The sequence below is a fragment of the Tamandua tetradactyla genome, chromosome 12, assembly GCF_023851605.1.
Source record: "Tamandua tetradactyla isolate mTamTet1 chromosome 12, mTamTet1.pri, whole genome shotgun sequence".
Classification (NCBI taxonomy): Eukaryota; Metazoa; Chordata; class Mammalia; order Pilosa; family Myrmecophagidae; genus Tamandua; species Tamandua tetradactyla.
The window spans coordinates 70,912,892-70,930,286 of record NC_135338.1 but is presented as its reverse complement, the minus strand read 5'-3'; the positions used below and the strand labels follow the sequence as shown (position 1 = coordinate 70,930,286).

At 41.7% G+C, this 17,395-nt stretch overlaps 1 protein-coding gene across 5 annotated transcripts in view; it reads left to right on the top strand.

Annotated features, from left to right (window-relative positions):
* The window catches only part of THSD4 (thrombospondin type 1 domain containing 4), a 691,564-nt gene that overhangs the window by 411,449 nt on the left and 262,720 nt on the right, over positions 1 to 17,395 (top strand). Inside the window, exon 1 of one of the 5 annotated variants that reach the window (XM_077123898.1) lies at positions 10,526 to 14,359. The exons of the other annotated variants lie outside the window; for them this stretch is intronic. Coding sequence (XP_076980013.1) covers positions 14,288 to 14,359 — 72 coding nt within the window. The 5' untranslated portion in view covers positions 10,526 to 14,287. Of the gene's footprint in view, positions 1 to 10,525; positions 14,360 to 17,395 lie in introns of those variants that run through there. 5 annotated transcript variants of the gene reach the window in all.

The window sequence follows — 17,395 nt, the reverse complement described above, 5'->3', positions numbered from 1 at the left end:
ACCAAGGTATCTTTCCCTGGATGCCTTAGATTGGACATTTCTTTAGACTTGTTTTAATTGGGACATTTTCTCAGCTTTAGAACTGTAAACTAGCAGCTTATTAAATTCCCCCTTTCAAAAGCCATTCCATTTCTGGTGCAGTGCATTCCAGCAGCTAGCAAACTGAAACACACACATAATCAGAAGATCCTGCTGATAGTGGCAGAGATTGTTTGCCAAACTTGTTTCCCTTTTCTCCTGGGTCCGCAGCTAAGCCATACTTGCCTGCCTCTTGTGGCTAAATATGGCCAGTGGAAGGTGGAAAGCCCTGGCAACCCTCCACTTCCTCCTCTCTGCATCTACCAGCTGGATGTCAGTGCCCAGGGCAGCCTCGGGCACCATGTGTTAAAGGGGACAGAGCCTCTGGAGCCTGGGTCCCCAAGTGGCCCTGCAGACTAGAGCACCCCCTGCCCCACCCTCTGGACTTGACCCCAGCAAGAGAGGAGCTTTCTGTGTATTAGGCCATCCAGAGTTCAAGGTCCATCTGTAACAGCAGCTGTTCTTACCTTAACTAATAAACTTGATGAAACAGAGCTTAGTGTTAAAAGCTTTCCCCTTACCCTAACGCTGGACATTCTTGTGAACATAACAGCCCATTTTATATTTTGTTACTGTGGGGAAACAGTTTCATAATTGCTTAAAAGCTAACTGTATAGCTTATCTATTCAAAACATGCCGTATATAAAATACATATGAAATACAGAAAGAGGCTCTCTGACACAAAGATACCTAATTTTCTCCCCAACAATTTCAGCTGAAAGAAGGGGTCAGTGATTGCAGTTATTGTGTCTTAAGTTAGAATAAACAATCCTGATGCCAAGCGCAGGGTGAGATTTCTCCTGTCCTTACTTAAATGACAAGGCATTTAGAATTAAAATTTTTCCGAATTATACTATATATTTTTATGTATTCTTAAACAAAGTGTACTTAAATTCACTTTAACCTTTCCCAGTCTCCAGCTTCAACCATAAAATCAGGGAAACTACGTCCTTCGGATTTGAAATGAAATGAGGACCCTAGGCCCCTGCCAGCCTAATGCCTTCACAGAGTAGGCCCTCCATAAATGTTAAAACCCTGGCTCCCTCTTTAATGACTTGGGATTTATCCTTATGAACATGAATTATCACCCTCAGAGACTTATAAAGTATCTTTAGCTGCTAACCCAACACTGAAGCACCGTAACATGGTGCTTTTAATTATGGTATCTACTTTTAATATTTTTATTGACTACTTCTAGGTCATGTTTTCAGCTGCTGAAGCCTTCAAGTTATCCTCTTCAAATCCTTTTTATGTGGAGAACAAAATAAAACAACCCTGGTAGAAATTTAAAAAATGGATTTTTAAAATTAGTCATTGAAAAATGACCAAGCTCTCTGTGTGAGCCTGAGGATTCCCTGAGTAAGAATAGAGTACCTTTTTCCTATTTTTTTCCCCTCAGAAATTAATAATCATCTCTGTGCTGTTCAAAGCAGAAAATTATATTCTTGTATTTAATTAGGTAAAATTAACATTAGAGGAGGGATGAGGTTGAAGACACTTAAAAGAAAATTAAGGACCTGGCGGCTTGCTGATGTTATCCCACTTGAAATATTTTCTCAGCCCTTTCAGGGAAAGTTGTCAAGTCCTCTGTTTACACAGTGAATTAACACCTTTGGTCATGGGAAAGGTAGGCCTTCTGAGATATTTACCTGCCACTTAGGAGTTGCATTAGCTGAGTAGCTGAGGCAGCTCCCCAGGTTTCTGGGACCAGGTGTCTGCAGTTTGAGTAAATAACCTCTAGATGGCGCATTTGCCGCTTTCCCGAGGGGGAGGATTCCCCAGGAATCTGAGGCAGAGGGAAGAAATTTCATTCTTTCTACAAAAGTATTGTATGCTTATGGTGGGAAAATTAGAAAATGTGCGCTAGCAAATGGGATAAAATAAAAAATCACCATTCAGAGATAACCAGCAGTACCATGTTGGAGGACAATCTTCTCATCTTTTATTCTGTGTGTTTATGATGAAAATGGTTTCATCCTCTAAATCCTCTTTTATAACTTTTTTCACTTAACAGTAAATTGTAAGCACCAATCTATATGATGAAATATTATAATACATTATTTTTTATAATTAAATAGTATGCCAGGAGCTGCAAGGGTAGTTCAATGATAGAATTCTACCCTGCCATGCAGGAGACCCAGATTCAATTCCCAGTCCATGCACTTCCCAGAAAACAAACGAACAAGCAAAACAAACAAAAACCAAAAATACAAGTGGTGCTGCAATAATGGGCTACTCACATGGGAAAATAATTAAATGTGACCCTGCCATACCGCATACAAAAAAAAAAAAATAGTGTATCCAAAATATACAGTAGGACCCTGGGATTAAACCTTTACATTATTTAAAGTTTTTCACTATTCTAAACAACACTGAAATGAAAACCCTTTTTAGATAACTTTTGGCTCATGTCCATGATTCCTGGAACTAGAACTGGTGTTTGTTGAAAATGTGTGCGTGATTAAGCTTCTGTGCAGCCTGCTTTAAACCTTGTCACTTCAAGTGTGATCTATGGACCAGCCGCGTCAGAATCACTAGGGACTATTGCAAATGCAGCATCTCGCATACACATACCCACCCCACCCACAGCTTACTGATTTAGACTCTGTAATTTAACAAGATTCCCAAATGATTTATGTGCACATTAAAGTTTGGGAAGCATGGCTTCTAAAATACTTGTACCAATTTACATTCTCACCTGCCCTGCGCCAGACTATACCCGCTTCCCTAAACTCTTTCCAATGATGGGTATTTAGCATCTGAAAAAATTATTTTCCAGTGTATTAGATGAAAATGGCATCATGTTGTTTGATTATGCATTCCTTCAGTACTACTGAGGTTGAATTTTTTGTTACGTATTTCCATTTCTATTTGTATAGCCTCATTTGTAAAATGCCTATTCATGGCCTTTCCCATTTTTATTATTATAGTCATCTTTTATTACAAATGAAGATAATTTTTAATTTTCTTACTATATTTTTCTGTTCATTGTAAAGAAAATAGAAAATAAAGTTTAAAAAATGATGTGATGATGACCATTTATGTTTACCCAAAATAGAATTATTTAAAAGATAATATACAGACCATATTGTGGTCTACTTTTTTAGAAACGTTTTTATTGAGATATAATTTACATACCATACAATTCACTCATTTACAGCAACGCCAATTCAGTTTTTTTATATTTTATATTTATATTCGCCAGGTCTTGCAACTAACTTCACAACCTCATTTTAGAACATTTTCTTTACCCCTAAAAGAAACCCTGTCCTATTAGCAGCCACTCTCCATACCCCCCCCCCCCCGCCCCCAACTCCTCAGGCCTTGGCAACCTCTCATGTACTTTTTGTCTCTAGTCTATTCTGGACACTGCATATAAATGGAATCATATAGTAAGTGGCCTTTGTGACTGACTTTTTTCAGTTCGCATAATCTTCAAGAATCCATGTTGTAGTATTTATCAATACTTAAATCCTTTTTATGGCCAAATAATACTTCATTGTATTTGTACACATTTTGGTTCTCCATCAGTTGATGGGCATTTGAGTTGTTTCCACCCTTTGGCTATTAGGAGTAACGCTGCCATGAATATTTATTTGCAAGGTTTTGTGTGAATTGCTGGGCCATGTGGTAACTCTGTGTTTAATTTTATGAGGAGCCTCCAAACTGTTTTCCACATTGGCTGCACCATTTTACATTCTCACCAGAGGTATGTAAGGGCTCTCGTTTCTCCACAGCCTCAGCAACACTTGTTACTGTCTGTCTTTTCGATTATAGCCATCTTAGTGGGTACAGAAGTAGACCTTCTTTGTGGCTTTGATTTGCCTTTCTCAAATGACTGTTGATCTTGAGTATCTTTTTGTGTGCTGAATGGCCATTTTATATCTTGTTTGGAGATATGTCTATTCAAATCATTTACCCACTTTTTAATTGGGTTGTCATTTTATTGTTAAGTTGTGGAGTTTTTGTATATTCTGGTTATAAGTCCTTTATCAGACATATGATTTGCAAATATTTTCTCCCAGAATGGAGATAAAGTGAGTTGTCTTTTTACTTTCTTGCTGGTATCATTAGCAACACAAAAATTTTTAATTTTGATTACATCCCATTTATCTATTTTGTCTTTTATCACTTGTGCTTCGGATATTGTATCTAAGAAATCATAGCTGAACCCAAAGTCATGAAAAGTTACTCCTATTTTCTTCTAAGAGTTCAATAGTTCTGGCACTTGCATTGGGTAATATTAGTGTCTCACTGCTGCTGCAACAAAGTAACACAAACCTAGCAGCTTAAAATGACACACATTTATTATATTACAGTTCCGGAGGTGAATAGTCCATAATGGGTCTAAAATTAAGATTTTAATCTTACATTACATGTAAGGCTCTGGGGAGAATCCGTTTCCTTGCCTTTTTCATCTTCTAGAGGCTATCCAAGTTCCTTGGCTTTCATCTTCAGAGCCACAAAAGCAGGCTGAGTCCTTTTCAATGAGATTTCTCCAACCTCTTCTACCTCCGTCTTCTGCATTTACGAACCTTTGTGATATACTGAGCCCACATGGTTAATCCCAAATAATCTCCCTATTCTAAAGTCAGCTGGTTAGCAGCCTTTATTCCATCTGCTACTTTAATTTCCCTTTGCTATGGAATGTAACATATTCACAGGGTCCAAGGCTTAGGACATGGACATCTTTGAGGGACCATTATTCCGCCTACCACAATCTTGGATCCATTTTGAATAACTTTTGCTTACGATGCGATTAGGGGTCCACCTTCATTCTTTTGCATGTAGATGTTCAACTGCCCCAATATCTTTTGTTGAAAATGGCCTACTTTTGACTTAAAATAGTGTGACATCAAAATGTGCCCATATTGGTAAATACATGAGATGATCATTTTAAATGATTGGGAAGAATTTCACTTTTTGGTTTTTGTTTCAGTTTGCTAAAGCTACCAGGAGGCAATGTACCAGAAATGAGTTGGCTTTTACAATGGGGATTTCTTAGTTGACAGATTTACAGTTCAAAGGCCATGAAAATCTCAAAATTAAGGCATCAAGAGAAAGATACCTTCCCTGAAGGAAGACTGCTGGCATCCGGGTTTCCTCTGTCACATGGGAAGGCTTGTGGCCTTCTCTCCCAGGTTTCATCGCTTTCAGCTCCTGGTTTCAGTGACTTCTTCAGGCCCTGGGGGTTCTTTTTAGTATCTCCAGGGTGTTTCTCCATCTGAGCTCTCTCTCTCTCAGTGTTTCTGCCTCTTATTCTCTCATAAAGGACTCCATTAAAGGATCAAGACCCACCTTGAATGGGGTGGGTCACACCTCAACTGAAACAACCTAACCAAAAGGTTCCATCCACACCACAAGAATGGATTAAAAGAGCATGGCTTTTCCTGGCTACATAACAGCTCCAAACTACCACATACCTGTGTGTTTTGTGTGTATGTATGAATAGTGCATTGCAACTCCTCTGTGGTTGTGCATTGCTTCCAACCTTTAGCTATTACTATTGTCTTCATATGATTTATTTGTGGGGGCTTTATATGTTGTCGACATGAATCCTTTTCTATCATATATGTTGTAAACGATCTTTGAAATTATTCACTTCTTTCCATCATCCTAGTTCAAGCTCTTATCCTTTTACATCTAGGATAAATATAATTTACCATCATCTTCTAACTGGTCTCTTAACTTCCACTTGTGCCCCCCTCCAATCCTTTCTTCAAACAACAAAGTGACCTTTTGAAAATGCACAGCTGGTCATGGAACTTCTTGCCCTGTCCTTAAAGTAGGTTCTCACTGGCTTCTCCTTAGGAACCTGTTTCTAGGTTTGGAGTCAGGACCGTCTCTTTGTCTAAACCTGATCAGAGCCTGGGTTCCCCCTTGCTTCTGTCTCTTCATCCACGCCTGCTTTCCCTCAGGTCCTCACGAAACCCTCATTGTTCCGACCTAAGCCAATCTCCCTAATGAGGACAAAGCCTTATATCGCCATATATCTTTCCCTTGCATCACTTTTCACACTGCTCTTTTTAATTTATTCATTGAGTTTATTAACCTTGGCCTCCTGTACCAGACCATAAGCTCCATAAAGATAAGAACTGAGTCTACTTTTGCTGTTTTCTGTATCTCCAGGACTTGGCACATAATAGGTTCTAAATAAATACATTTTAAACAAATGAACAAATGGAATACAGTTTCTGTTTTATATATGACTTTCAATTTTGTTGTGGTCTTTTTGATCCATGGAATATAAAATGTATATAAATCTATAAATCATTTTATGATTTCTGCCTTTGTTAAAGCTATGCTTAAAAGTTATTTCCCATTCCAAGAATATAGAAATATTGTCCTATTTTCTTTTACTACTTTCATGCTTCCATTATTTGCATTAGCACCTTTAATCCACCTATAATTTTAAATATAAATTAGGAATATAATTTATTTACTTTCCAAATGGTTAGCCAGTATTCCCAACCCTTTTAAGTAAATAATTCATCCTTGCTGATTTGAAGTGATAGTTAATTGCACACTAAATCCATCCATGTGTTTAGTTAGGTAAATGATCTGTCTATTCCTATACTGGTAGTGCTTGCTACTGTTTTAATTATGACAGCTTTTTGTTATGTTTTAATATTGGACAGGCGTAGTTTCTAAGGAAATCAGATTTTATAAATCAATACTTTAACACAATTTGAATTGTTTTACTTGACAGAGAACAGGTGCTTGGAGCAGGGGTTCTCAAGCTGTAATATGCCTCATAATCACCTGGAAGTCTTGTTATAACACAAATCAGTGGTACCTGATGCCATAAATCTGGATGGCCCTAAGTATTTGCATTTCTAATACCTTCCCAGATGCTGCCGCTGCTGATCCAGGAACCACACTTTGAGAACCCTGGGTTTACAGCAAATTCTTGAAATAAAAAATATGGTCAACCTGAGAACAATCCCAAGGCTTTCTCTGAATTAATTCCCTGGGTTGAATTGTGCGTCTTCACCACACCCACTGCCCAGTATGGTGAAGTCCTAAAACCCTCGTTCCCAGACCAGGACTTTCTTTTCAGGTGTCATTATTTACGATGAGGTCATACTGCAGTTGGGTGGGCCCTAATGCTATGAGCCTGGTGTCTTTATACGAAGAGGAGCCAAACCGCAGGCCTCAGGGAAGAAGCCGTGTGAAGGTAGAAATTGGACTGGTGCATTCTGCAAGCCAAGGAGCTCTAAGGCAAGACCTGCAAACGCCAGAAGCTAGAAGAGGCAAGGGAGGACTCTCCCCCACAGGTCTTAGAGGGTGGGGACCACGGTCCTACTGCCATCTTGATTTCGGTCTTCTGGCCTCCAGAAGAGTGGAAGGCACCCAGTTTACAGTGCTGTGGTCCGGTAGCCCTAGGAAACGAATACATGTGCTCTCCGAGTTCAGACGAGCCTGTCCTGGGCCCTGTTCGCCCTGCTCCTGACGCCTTCAGAGCCAAGCCAGCCCAAACCAGTAGCAGAGCCCTCCTTTCAGGGAATGGGCATCATGGCCACCCTGCTGGTTCCCGGTGCTGATGAGACCAGGCTTTGTCCCCTTAGCAGCAGAAACCTGAGGAAGGTAAGAATGCGGGGACTGCCTTCACTGCAGGTTCTCGTGATTTTCTTTTCTTCTGAAGGGTACGGGAGTGCAGTTGCCAGAAACACAGCAGAGAGCTCCTCTTTGCTTCCTCCTCACCCCCACCCCAACCCCGTGGCTCCTCGGTTCACACAAAAGGCGAGTTAATTACTAACACCTGCTTCTCCTCAACCCCCCGCCCCCCCCCCCCCCCCCCCCCCCCCCCCCCCCCCCCCCCCCCCCCCCGCCATAGCCAGCTCACTTCTTGACAGAGACTTGCCATCTATTCCTCAAGATCTTAGTTAAAGAAACAGAGCTTGAACGTTTTAACATGTAGCCCTTATCTCTGGAGAAGGCTGCATCTTAATTTTTTCCTTCATTAAGGTAGGGACACTATTTGCATGAAATAAAATAGTCATAGAGGTGGTATCTGCTATGTGGATTTACTCTTCTTTGTTAGACAGAAGCGTGTAATTGTGTTTTTTTTTGTTTTTTTAAAATGAAATATGTGGTTGGAGGCTTCATTTTCCCTGTTGTTTTATACTTTTCCCCCCACTCACTTTTATTTCCCATATTTAGGTCACACATAAGTTAGATTGGAAGTTACTTGCTTTTTCCTTGAAAGATATACCTTCCGTAAGTTTCTCCTTTTCATTTTCCCTCCCTGGTATCTCAGACACACCTTTAGAAGACTTCTTAACATAAAGCGCAGGCTTGTTTCCCCTAACACCTCCTTTGCAGGCATTCCCTCACTCGGCACACACCCAGTGACTCTCTGGAATGTGCTGAGTCTGAGAACAGACTGTCATCGGGGACTCACTCTCCATTGATAAAGGTAGATCTATTGGTTAACAATGTATAATAACATATAAATATCATGCTGGAGGTCATCAGAAAATGCATGGGGGCAGAGGGGAGGGGTGCTCACCTCAGCTCGGTGGAGAGGCTGGAGAGTCCCCAAAATGGTGACAATTAAGCAAATTGTTTTGGAGTTGGAGAACTTGTGTGTATCTATTTCTATTACTCCCGACTATTTCATTGTTTTGTTTTTGAATAGCAATACATTCTCGTGTTAACAATTCAGTAAGTATGAAAGAGTATATAGAAGCTCTGTCCAATAGAAATGTGATGAGCTACATATGTTAACAGGACTTTCTAGTAGTCCATAAAAGTTAAAACAGGTGAAATTACTATATTTAATCCAACATAATCAAAATATAATTTCAACATAATATTTAAATGATGAATATGGCAGTTTACTTTTTTTCCCCTCATACCAAGTCTTTGAAATCCAGTATGTATTTAAAGTTGACAACACGTCTTAACTTGGATTGGCCACATTTTCAGGTGCTCAGTAGCTACATGTGGCAAGTGGCTACTGCATGGGACAGCACACGTGCATAATAAAAAGTGCCCTTTCACTTCTGTCCTGAAGCTGAGCCTACCAGTTCCCCTCCCTGGAGGAGGCAACTGTTGGAAATGTTGGTAGCACCAAGTGTGATCTTCCAGAGATAGTTAATATGTATATAAGTAAATACAAAAACATGCGAATAGCATAATAATCATATGGTTATGCACCTTCCTTTTTTCCTTAACAATAAACCTATATATGTTTCCATGCTACATTGGAATAGCTCTTTTTTCTTTTAAATGCTACAGAATATTCCATATTATGGATATTTAGTTAGCCCCTATTAATGGAAACATAGGTGGTGCTTATAAACAATTTGAGCTGAGTTTTCAAAGGGGAATAGAGTTTACCCAATGATGTAGGGACTAGCATGAAGGAAGGTGTGGGGGCATGAGGACACCTGGTGTCTGGGAAAACATCTCTTGGCTCAAAGTGGCTGGAGTTGGGAGGAGGCTGGAAGCGTAAGCGGAGACCAGACCACAGCCTCCCGAGGGTCATTTAAGGAGTTTGAAACTTCAGTGTGAATAGAGCATCATCAAAAGACTTCAAGAAGCAGGAGAAATTCATAAACCAGTATATAAATGGAGAAGGAACAAATTTTCCATATAGAAGAAGTCTGATTAATAGCTGTAGAAAGCATGAGGGAAGCAGAAATCGCCATTAGAACTCTCCAGTACTAACTGCCTCGGGCAAGATTTACTGATGGGTCTTAAAATTAGTGGGTGAAATTGTAAGGAGAAACAGGATATTTGCATTGCTTCAAACATCTCCTCTAAAATACTTATCAGTTACAGTGGTGGTTTTAACACATACTCAACAGGTGCAGCTTAATTCCTCTCCCCTGGAGTGTGGGCTGGACTTACTGACTCACCTATAAGGAATAAAGAGGAAAAATAGTAACTTTAGGGTGGGGGAACCTGTTGAACACCACCTTAGCCAGGTGATTAAGGCTAAAATAATCAGTGATAGGGTGGGTGGCTTGACATAATGCACCCCTGATAAAATGTGATGAGCACACCTGGCCTCTGTGGTAGTCTACCCCAAGTCCATAATCCCAGTCTAACCATGGGGAAGCATCGAACAAACTGATCATGAAGGGCAATGTGCAAGATATCTGCCCAGTACTTTTCAAGGGTGTCAGGGACATGAAAACGAGGCAAGTCAAACTGTTACAGGAAAAGACTCAGGAGAAGTGATGACTAAATGCATTATTGTCTCCTGCGTGGGATCCTGGAAGGGGAAAACCGGGAAATTCTGAAGGTTTGTAGTTAAATCATTGTGCCAATATTAACTTCTTAGTATTGATAACTGTAATCTAAGACATTTGTTTCAGAAGTAGCTGGGTGAAGAGTTTACTGTGATTCCTTGTACTATTTTTTTTAATTTTTAAATTAAAAAAAATTTAAATTTTAAATTAAAAAAATGACAAGAAACACAAACTCTTAACATATCATTCTGTTCTACATATGTAATCAGTAATTCACAATATCATCACATAGTTGCATATTCATTATCATGAACATTTCTTAGAATATTTGCATCAAATCAGAAAAAAAAAAGACAACAGAAAAAAATCCATACATACCATACCCCTTACCCCTCCCTTTCATTGATCATTAGCATTTCAATTTAAGTTTATTTTAGCATTTGTTCCCCCTATTATTTATTTTTATTCCATATGTTTTACTCATCTGTTGATAAGGTAGATAAAAGGAGCATCAGACACAAGGTTTTCACAATCGCATAGTCACACTGCGAGAGCTATATCATTATACAATCATCATCAAGAAACAGGGCTACTGGAACACAGCTCTACATTTTCAGGCAGTTCCCTCTAGCCTCTCCATTACATCTTGACCAACAAGGTGATATCTATTTAATGCGTAAGAATAACCTCCAGGATAACCTCTCAACTCTGTTTGGAATCTCTCAGCCATTGACACTTTATTTTGTCTCATTTCACTCTTCCCCCTTTTGGTTGAGAAGGTTTCCTCAATCCCTTGATGCTGAGTCTCAGCTCATTCTAGGGTTTTTTTCAATCGCTTGATGCTGAGTCTCAGCTTGTTCTAGGATTTCTGTCCCACGGTGCCAGGAAGGTCCACACCCCTGGGAGTCATGTCCCACGTAGACAGGGGGAGGGCAGTGAGTTTGCTTGTACTATTTTCGCAAATATTCTATAAATCTAAGTTTGTTTCAAAATAGAAAGTTAAACAAACAAACAAAACACCAAGAATCTGGGAAGCTACATGACCAGATTTCACACTGTACAAGAACTCCAGTGGTTGTAATCAGGAAGCTGGCTTATTAGGGGAGAGGCCCGAGTAAGGAGGTAGCTATGAAAGCCAGGTAAGAGATAGTAGAGGCCTGGATGGGAACAGGGGCAGCTGGAATCAGGAGACGTGGGCAGACCAGATGGCTTTCTAGAAGGAAAATCAGTGATACCTGGTATTGGTTTGGAGTGGGAGGACTCAAGATAATACCCACTTTTCATCTGGGAAGAATTAGATGGTGGCGATGTCATTCATTGAGTGAGCAAAGAAGAGGAAGAAGGTTTTCAGGGAAACAGTTCACTGTTAGACCTGTTGAACTTGAAGTAACTTTGAGAGATTTAAGTAACCCCTTTGAGGCAGCTAGATATATGGGCCTCCAGATCAGAAGAAAGACCTGACTGTATAGTTACAGACGGTCATTGGTGTGTAAAGGGCAGTTGAGTGAAATGATGAGATGGCTTAGGGAGAGTGGATAGAAGAGAGAGAGGGCTGGAACGTGGGTGTTCAGGGGCTAGCTAGGCCCAGGAAGATACCAGGAGATAGGAACCCATTGGGGACCCATTGTGATGCACTGGTTTAGAGCTGGGCCCTGGAGGCAGGCTGCCTGTGACCAAATACTGTGTATGATTTGAGGCAAGTGATTTTACCTAATAAGGCTGTTTGAGGATTATATGAGACACTACTTGGAAAATTCTTAGAATAATGATGGGCTTGTAATAAGTGCTCAAAGAATGTTGGCTAATCAGAGACAGGAAATCTAGAGAGTGGTGCCCTGAAAACTAAGGGAAGAGAGTATTTCAGAAAGGAGAGCATGGTCAGTAGTTCCTCATGCTATAGAGAGGCCAAATAAGCACTGAAAGCTTATTATGGCATAAGGCAATTGTGACACAGGGATCATTAGTGACCATTCCAGAGGCCCTGTAGTGGAACAGAGAGGTCAAAAGTCAGATTGCAATTGGAGAGTGATTGTGAAGTTATCTAGACTGGGGGTTAGCAAACCACAGCTCAGGGCCAAGTATGGCCTGCTGCCTACTTTGTACATTTTTATTGGAATACAGACACATCCATTTACTTCAGTCTACAGCTGCTTTTGTGTCATAGTGACGAAGTTGAGTAGTTGGGGCAGAGACCATATGACCCTCCAAGCCAAAAATATTTACTCTCTGGCCCTTTGCAGGGAAAGGCTGCTGATCCCTGAACCAAACAAAACCCTTGGTGTTTCAAGAACTTTGGCCTTCTCAGACAATTCCTGCATTTCTAACAAAACTGTTGGGTAGATTGCCGTGCCCCTTCAGTCACCTAGTAGAACAGACCCAATGCTAAATGATACCGACGAGAAGAGGAAGAGAAGAAATCCATTCCTTCCTCTCTCTAACTGGAAATTAGCCTCACGAGACCTTCTGTCTCTTACAACTCTAGAAAATGGGATTCTAAGTCACCCTAGTAGTTAAAAAAAAAAAAAATCTCCCCACTAGTAAATAGTCATATGACTGGTGATAATAACCTTCCTGAGATGGCTGTAAACTATAAAACCAGTTAGGCTTAAAGTTTCCTCACTAATGCAGGAAAATGCCCATAACCCAAGGCTTTTCAAGTGTTTATTAATTTACCTCTGGGACTGAGTGCTGACATTTATTTCAGATCAAAGAGAAAGCCCATGTCTTCAGAGCTTGCTCTGTGCTGGGAACCATGCCAAGTTTTGCATGTTCATGACCTCATTGATTATCATCGTAACCAGTAGGTGACACTTCCTCATATGTAGATGGAATAACAGGGGCTTGCTGAGGTTAAACATTCACCACAGTAAGTTAGTAGTAGAGCTGGTCAGTCTGGTCACTGACCCAGGTGGTTTCCACTGTCCCAGCAGCTTCAGGATGGTTCCTTGTGCTCATTAGGGGCAGATTCTAGCACTTGATGGGATGATGAGATGGGATGATGAAATGGGATGATGAGATGGCTCTCATCCCATTCTAAACCATGATCCCTGCTATTTCACAGTTTAGGGTGTGCCTGTCATGTTGCTCTAAGTAAGACCTGTTCCGCAGCCTCCTTTCCAGGTCCCCAAGCCCCATTTTGGCCAACATGATTCTACCTAGAGGTAGTTCTTTTTTAAAATCTGCTTTTTAATGCATTCGACCAGCCAGCCAGCCCCATCTAAAACCGGTTCTCAGCTTACCATTTATTTTCACATTCTCTGCAATAATTCTTCAAGCTCTTGGCCAAGCACAGTGACCCAGAGAGGCAGCAAAAGGGGGTAGTATTTGTTCCCCAAGTCCCCATCTGATCAGTGTACCCTTGTGGCTTCTCTCCCCTTCCAGACTGTCCTCAATAATACAGCCTTTAATTCCCTAGATTTCTGCAGTCATCAAACTAGAGCCAAAAGGGAACTCAGGGGCCATCCGGCTTACCCCTGATTATACCAGTGAGGAAACTGAGGCCTACAGCAAGTATCTAGGCTCACAGGGCTTCTGATAGGGGATCCTGGACTAGGAAGGCCCCAGGGCTCCCAGCCTGGAGCTCCTGCTGCATGCAGCTCCCTGACTTCTGCCCGCCTCAGTTGGCAAGGCAGGGACATCCCCCTGCACGTGGAGTGCCTACCTTGGAGCCCTTTTCATGAATGAGACCAGATGCAGAAGCCCACATTGATCATTTCTGTCCCTCCCCTTTCTGCTTTCTGTTAAAGGCAGCCCCCCAGCTCCCAGCTGGCTCCTGTCCCCTCCCCCAGCCGGGAGAAGTTATTACATGAGGAGATCAGCTTACCAGTTTTCTTCAGAGCGGAGGCTGAGCTCGGGAGCGCTGGGCAGCGCAGTGAGAGCGAGCAGGGGACTCAGCGCGGTGCGGAGCAGAACTCCAGGCTGGAATCCCGAGACACAAGTGCATCTGCTAGCTGTTAGCACTTGGCAGACGGAGTTCTCCTCTAGGGTAGTTCTAACTTTGGGTAATAATGTTTGTCAGCTACCTGATATTAACATTGCTCCACGTTCAAACAGCAGTGTTAGCGAGACCTGGGGGAGAGGTAAGCCAAATAAAATATCTTGTCAGAAGCTGTGTTTTTGTCAGCGTTAAATTTCCTCTTCTGTCTACCAGGAGGGATCAGGGATCGGTTTTTATGGTGTGCGGAAGAGTGATGTTTTATGTGACTTTAAGGCTTGCCTTGCCTTTTCTTGTATGAAGGCTTCTTTTCTTCTTGAAAAATCCGGTAATTTCTAAAATCTCATTCTGAGGCTGTCTGTACAAAATTGCCACACTGGGGAGCCTGCGTGTCCTTGGTGACAGATGCCTGGGACCTGCGTGGTTCTCCCTCTGTCCATTGCAGAGGAAAAAAAAAATGTGGCATGTCAGATTCCGAGAGGGATTCTTACCTTTTGAGGCATTTTCTTCAGTGCTGCAGAGAGAATATGCATACTAGAGGAATTGCTTCTCTTTCCTGCTCTTATACCACATTTTTCTCCTTTATTGCTTTGATGTCTTTGGCAAAAGCTGTGCTTAGCTTTCTGTCATGGGTTTGAAGAGGGATAATGATATATAACAAGGAGCATGCCTCGCATCTGCCATAAGAAAGGAGGCGTATTTTAAGGTCCATGAAGGTGCTTTATTCTTATTGGTTTGCTGGAAACACTTTTAAATATCTTAGATGCCTCCTGGGGCCAGTTTTTTGATAAAGGCAAAGAGACTGAAAGGTGTGAGCATCCAGCTCTGAGACGGAAGCACTTAGATGAACCAGCCCTTACCTGCACAGATGCCTGCAACAAGCTTAACTTCTCCATTCCTTTTACTCTTTACCCCAATGAAAAGTCCCAGGGACTGATGCCTGAGAAATGCAAGGACAGCTTTTCTCCTCGATCCAGCTTCTTCTTTGAAAAGCCAAGTGAAAAGTGTAACTCCTGAAAAGACCATGGGGCCACTTCACACACTTTGTCTTTTGTTAGCCTTGTCAGGGACTGAGGAGGGTCCGAAAGCCTAATGTAATGACTTTTCCTTTTCTAAGAGAAGTGGAAGTGAGACTACTCCCAAAACTGCGGCTGCAAGGCTGGTTGTGGTCTCAGCAGACTTGTTACTTGTCTCAAAATAGACAGGCAGCTCAGAAATACGCAGCAATGGCTCATTTGTTTTAGGCTTTTACCTATTAGTTAACCATGTCCTCTGTTTTACAGATATTTGCTGGGGCTGTGGGGGGATCAAGATCTTGAATGGGGAGCTGGGGCGAGTGAATAGGTTAGCATGCTGGCAGCAGAAAGCAGACCATTGCCCTCTAGTTGAAGTTTGCGACTTCCCTGTTGATTTTCTTTTTTTACTGTGCAGAGCAAATAAATGACAAATGGGCCGGCCTGACTCAGCCTGGAGCACTTAAGCATGTTGGAGGAGAGCTCATATGGAAAATATTTCTATCACCACTGCATGTGCATATGGTCTGGGGAGACCCCTGTACAGAACAAATCACAGTGCTCCAGCAGCCCTCAGCGGTGTGCCAATTATTCTTATTAACAGCCAGGCTAAGGGCAGGCTTCAGTTACCTACACACAGCTTGTTCCTGGGGACGGACACTCGAGAATGCGTGTACCCCAAGTCCTGCATCGCACACAGGAGCAATGGCTCTATTTCCCTTCACAGCCAATAAACCAGATATAAAGTAAAAGGGGTTTGCGCAGGATCACCCCACTTTTGATGCTGTTCAGGTGGCATTCATGAGAGGAAGGCAGAGCTTCTGTCTTTTGAGTGAAAGTGTCTATGCTTAATTGCCAGAAAATACAATCAGAAGTGGCGAGATGCCGACTCTTCTGCACCTTTGTCCTATTCTGCTATGCTAGAGATCTTCGAGTGCCTTACCTTCTCCTTTTTATTTTTCCTTCCTTCCCCCATGTGTGTGTTTCTGTGCAAAGCCCTGGCTCTGTAACAATTGTGTTCCTAGGAAATTGTACGACTAGGATTCTTTTCCCCTTATTGGAAATGAAATGATGAGGAAAGAACATGAGTGGGCCCCATCTCCTTCCTTAAAAAAAAAATGTAGTTTATATAGAGCTTTGAAGAATGTGGCATTTATTTATAAGAGCCTCTTTTATTGCTGTGTTGCTTACAAAATTTACCCATAAACATGTGGCGTCGTCCCAAAGATTTTCTTTTTCTCTGCCAGCTGGTTTTCTTGCAGGTTTTAATTATCTCTGCTTTGGACATTCATAAAAACACATGAGGAAAAGGGAAGAAAGCTTCTACACCTAGCGGTGCTTGGCTGGCTGTGGCCTCAGTGCACGGCTGGGAGCCAGGTAGCAAGTTCTGAGTGCAGTTTGCTGAGCCAGTTTTCTAGGGGTTGAGATAAGCAGGAGCTGGTAGGTGGTGGGAGGAAGGGGGTGGGAGGCGAGGTAAGCTTTATTTGGCATCCTGTGACAGGCTCTGTTGGCATCAGTGACTATCATCGCAAGGACAGAACAACCTAGCATGGTTTCTGAGCATGGGCTTGAGACCAGACACAGAGAAAGGACTAGGCCTTCTTTCCTTTTCTGACTGCAGCATCATTAAACCAAGAACCTTGAGGCAGTAGAATGCCTTTGCTGTATACGGCAGGATAGTAACAATGTATACTGGTGTAGATTAGCTGCAAGCCCTAAAGGACAGTAAGGACTGTGGAAGTCAGGCTGGAAATTTGGTGCATCTGTCAGTGTGGGGTGCATGCCAGAATCCAGTTTCTTAGCAAGATGCAGCAGAATAGTGGCATTGGGCAGGGGTGGCTGTATTTCCTTTTCTTAGATTGATGTCAGATAAGTCCAGGAGATACTGTTGTAAATGGGGAGGGAGTGGAAAAGGCTACTGGAAACCTATAAGGTTCCATATATGGTGACCAGATTAAATTCCTAGAAGTAGAAAAGCTGGCTCAAAAAAAGGTGTTTGATTAATTATAATAGAGTAATTTGGCAAAACCTGTAAATACCAAATGTAGATATCTTGCCTGCTAACTGGTTTGGGGTTTCTTTTTGGGGTGATAAAAATGTTTTGGAATTAGATAGGGGTAATGATTGCACAACTTATTGAATATACAAAAAAAAAAAAACCCTCTCTT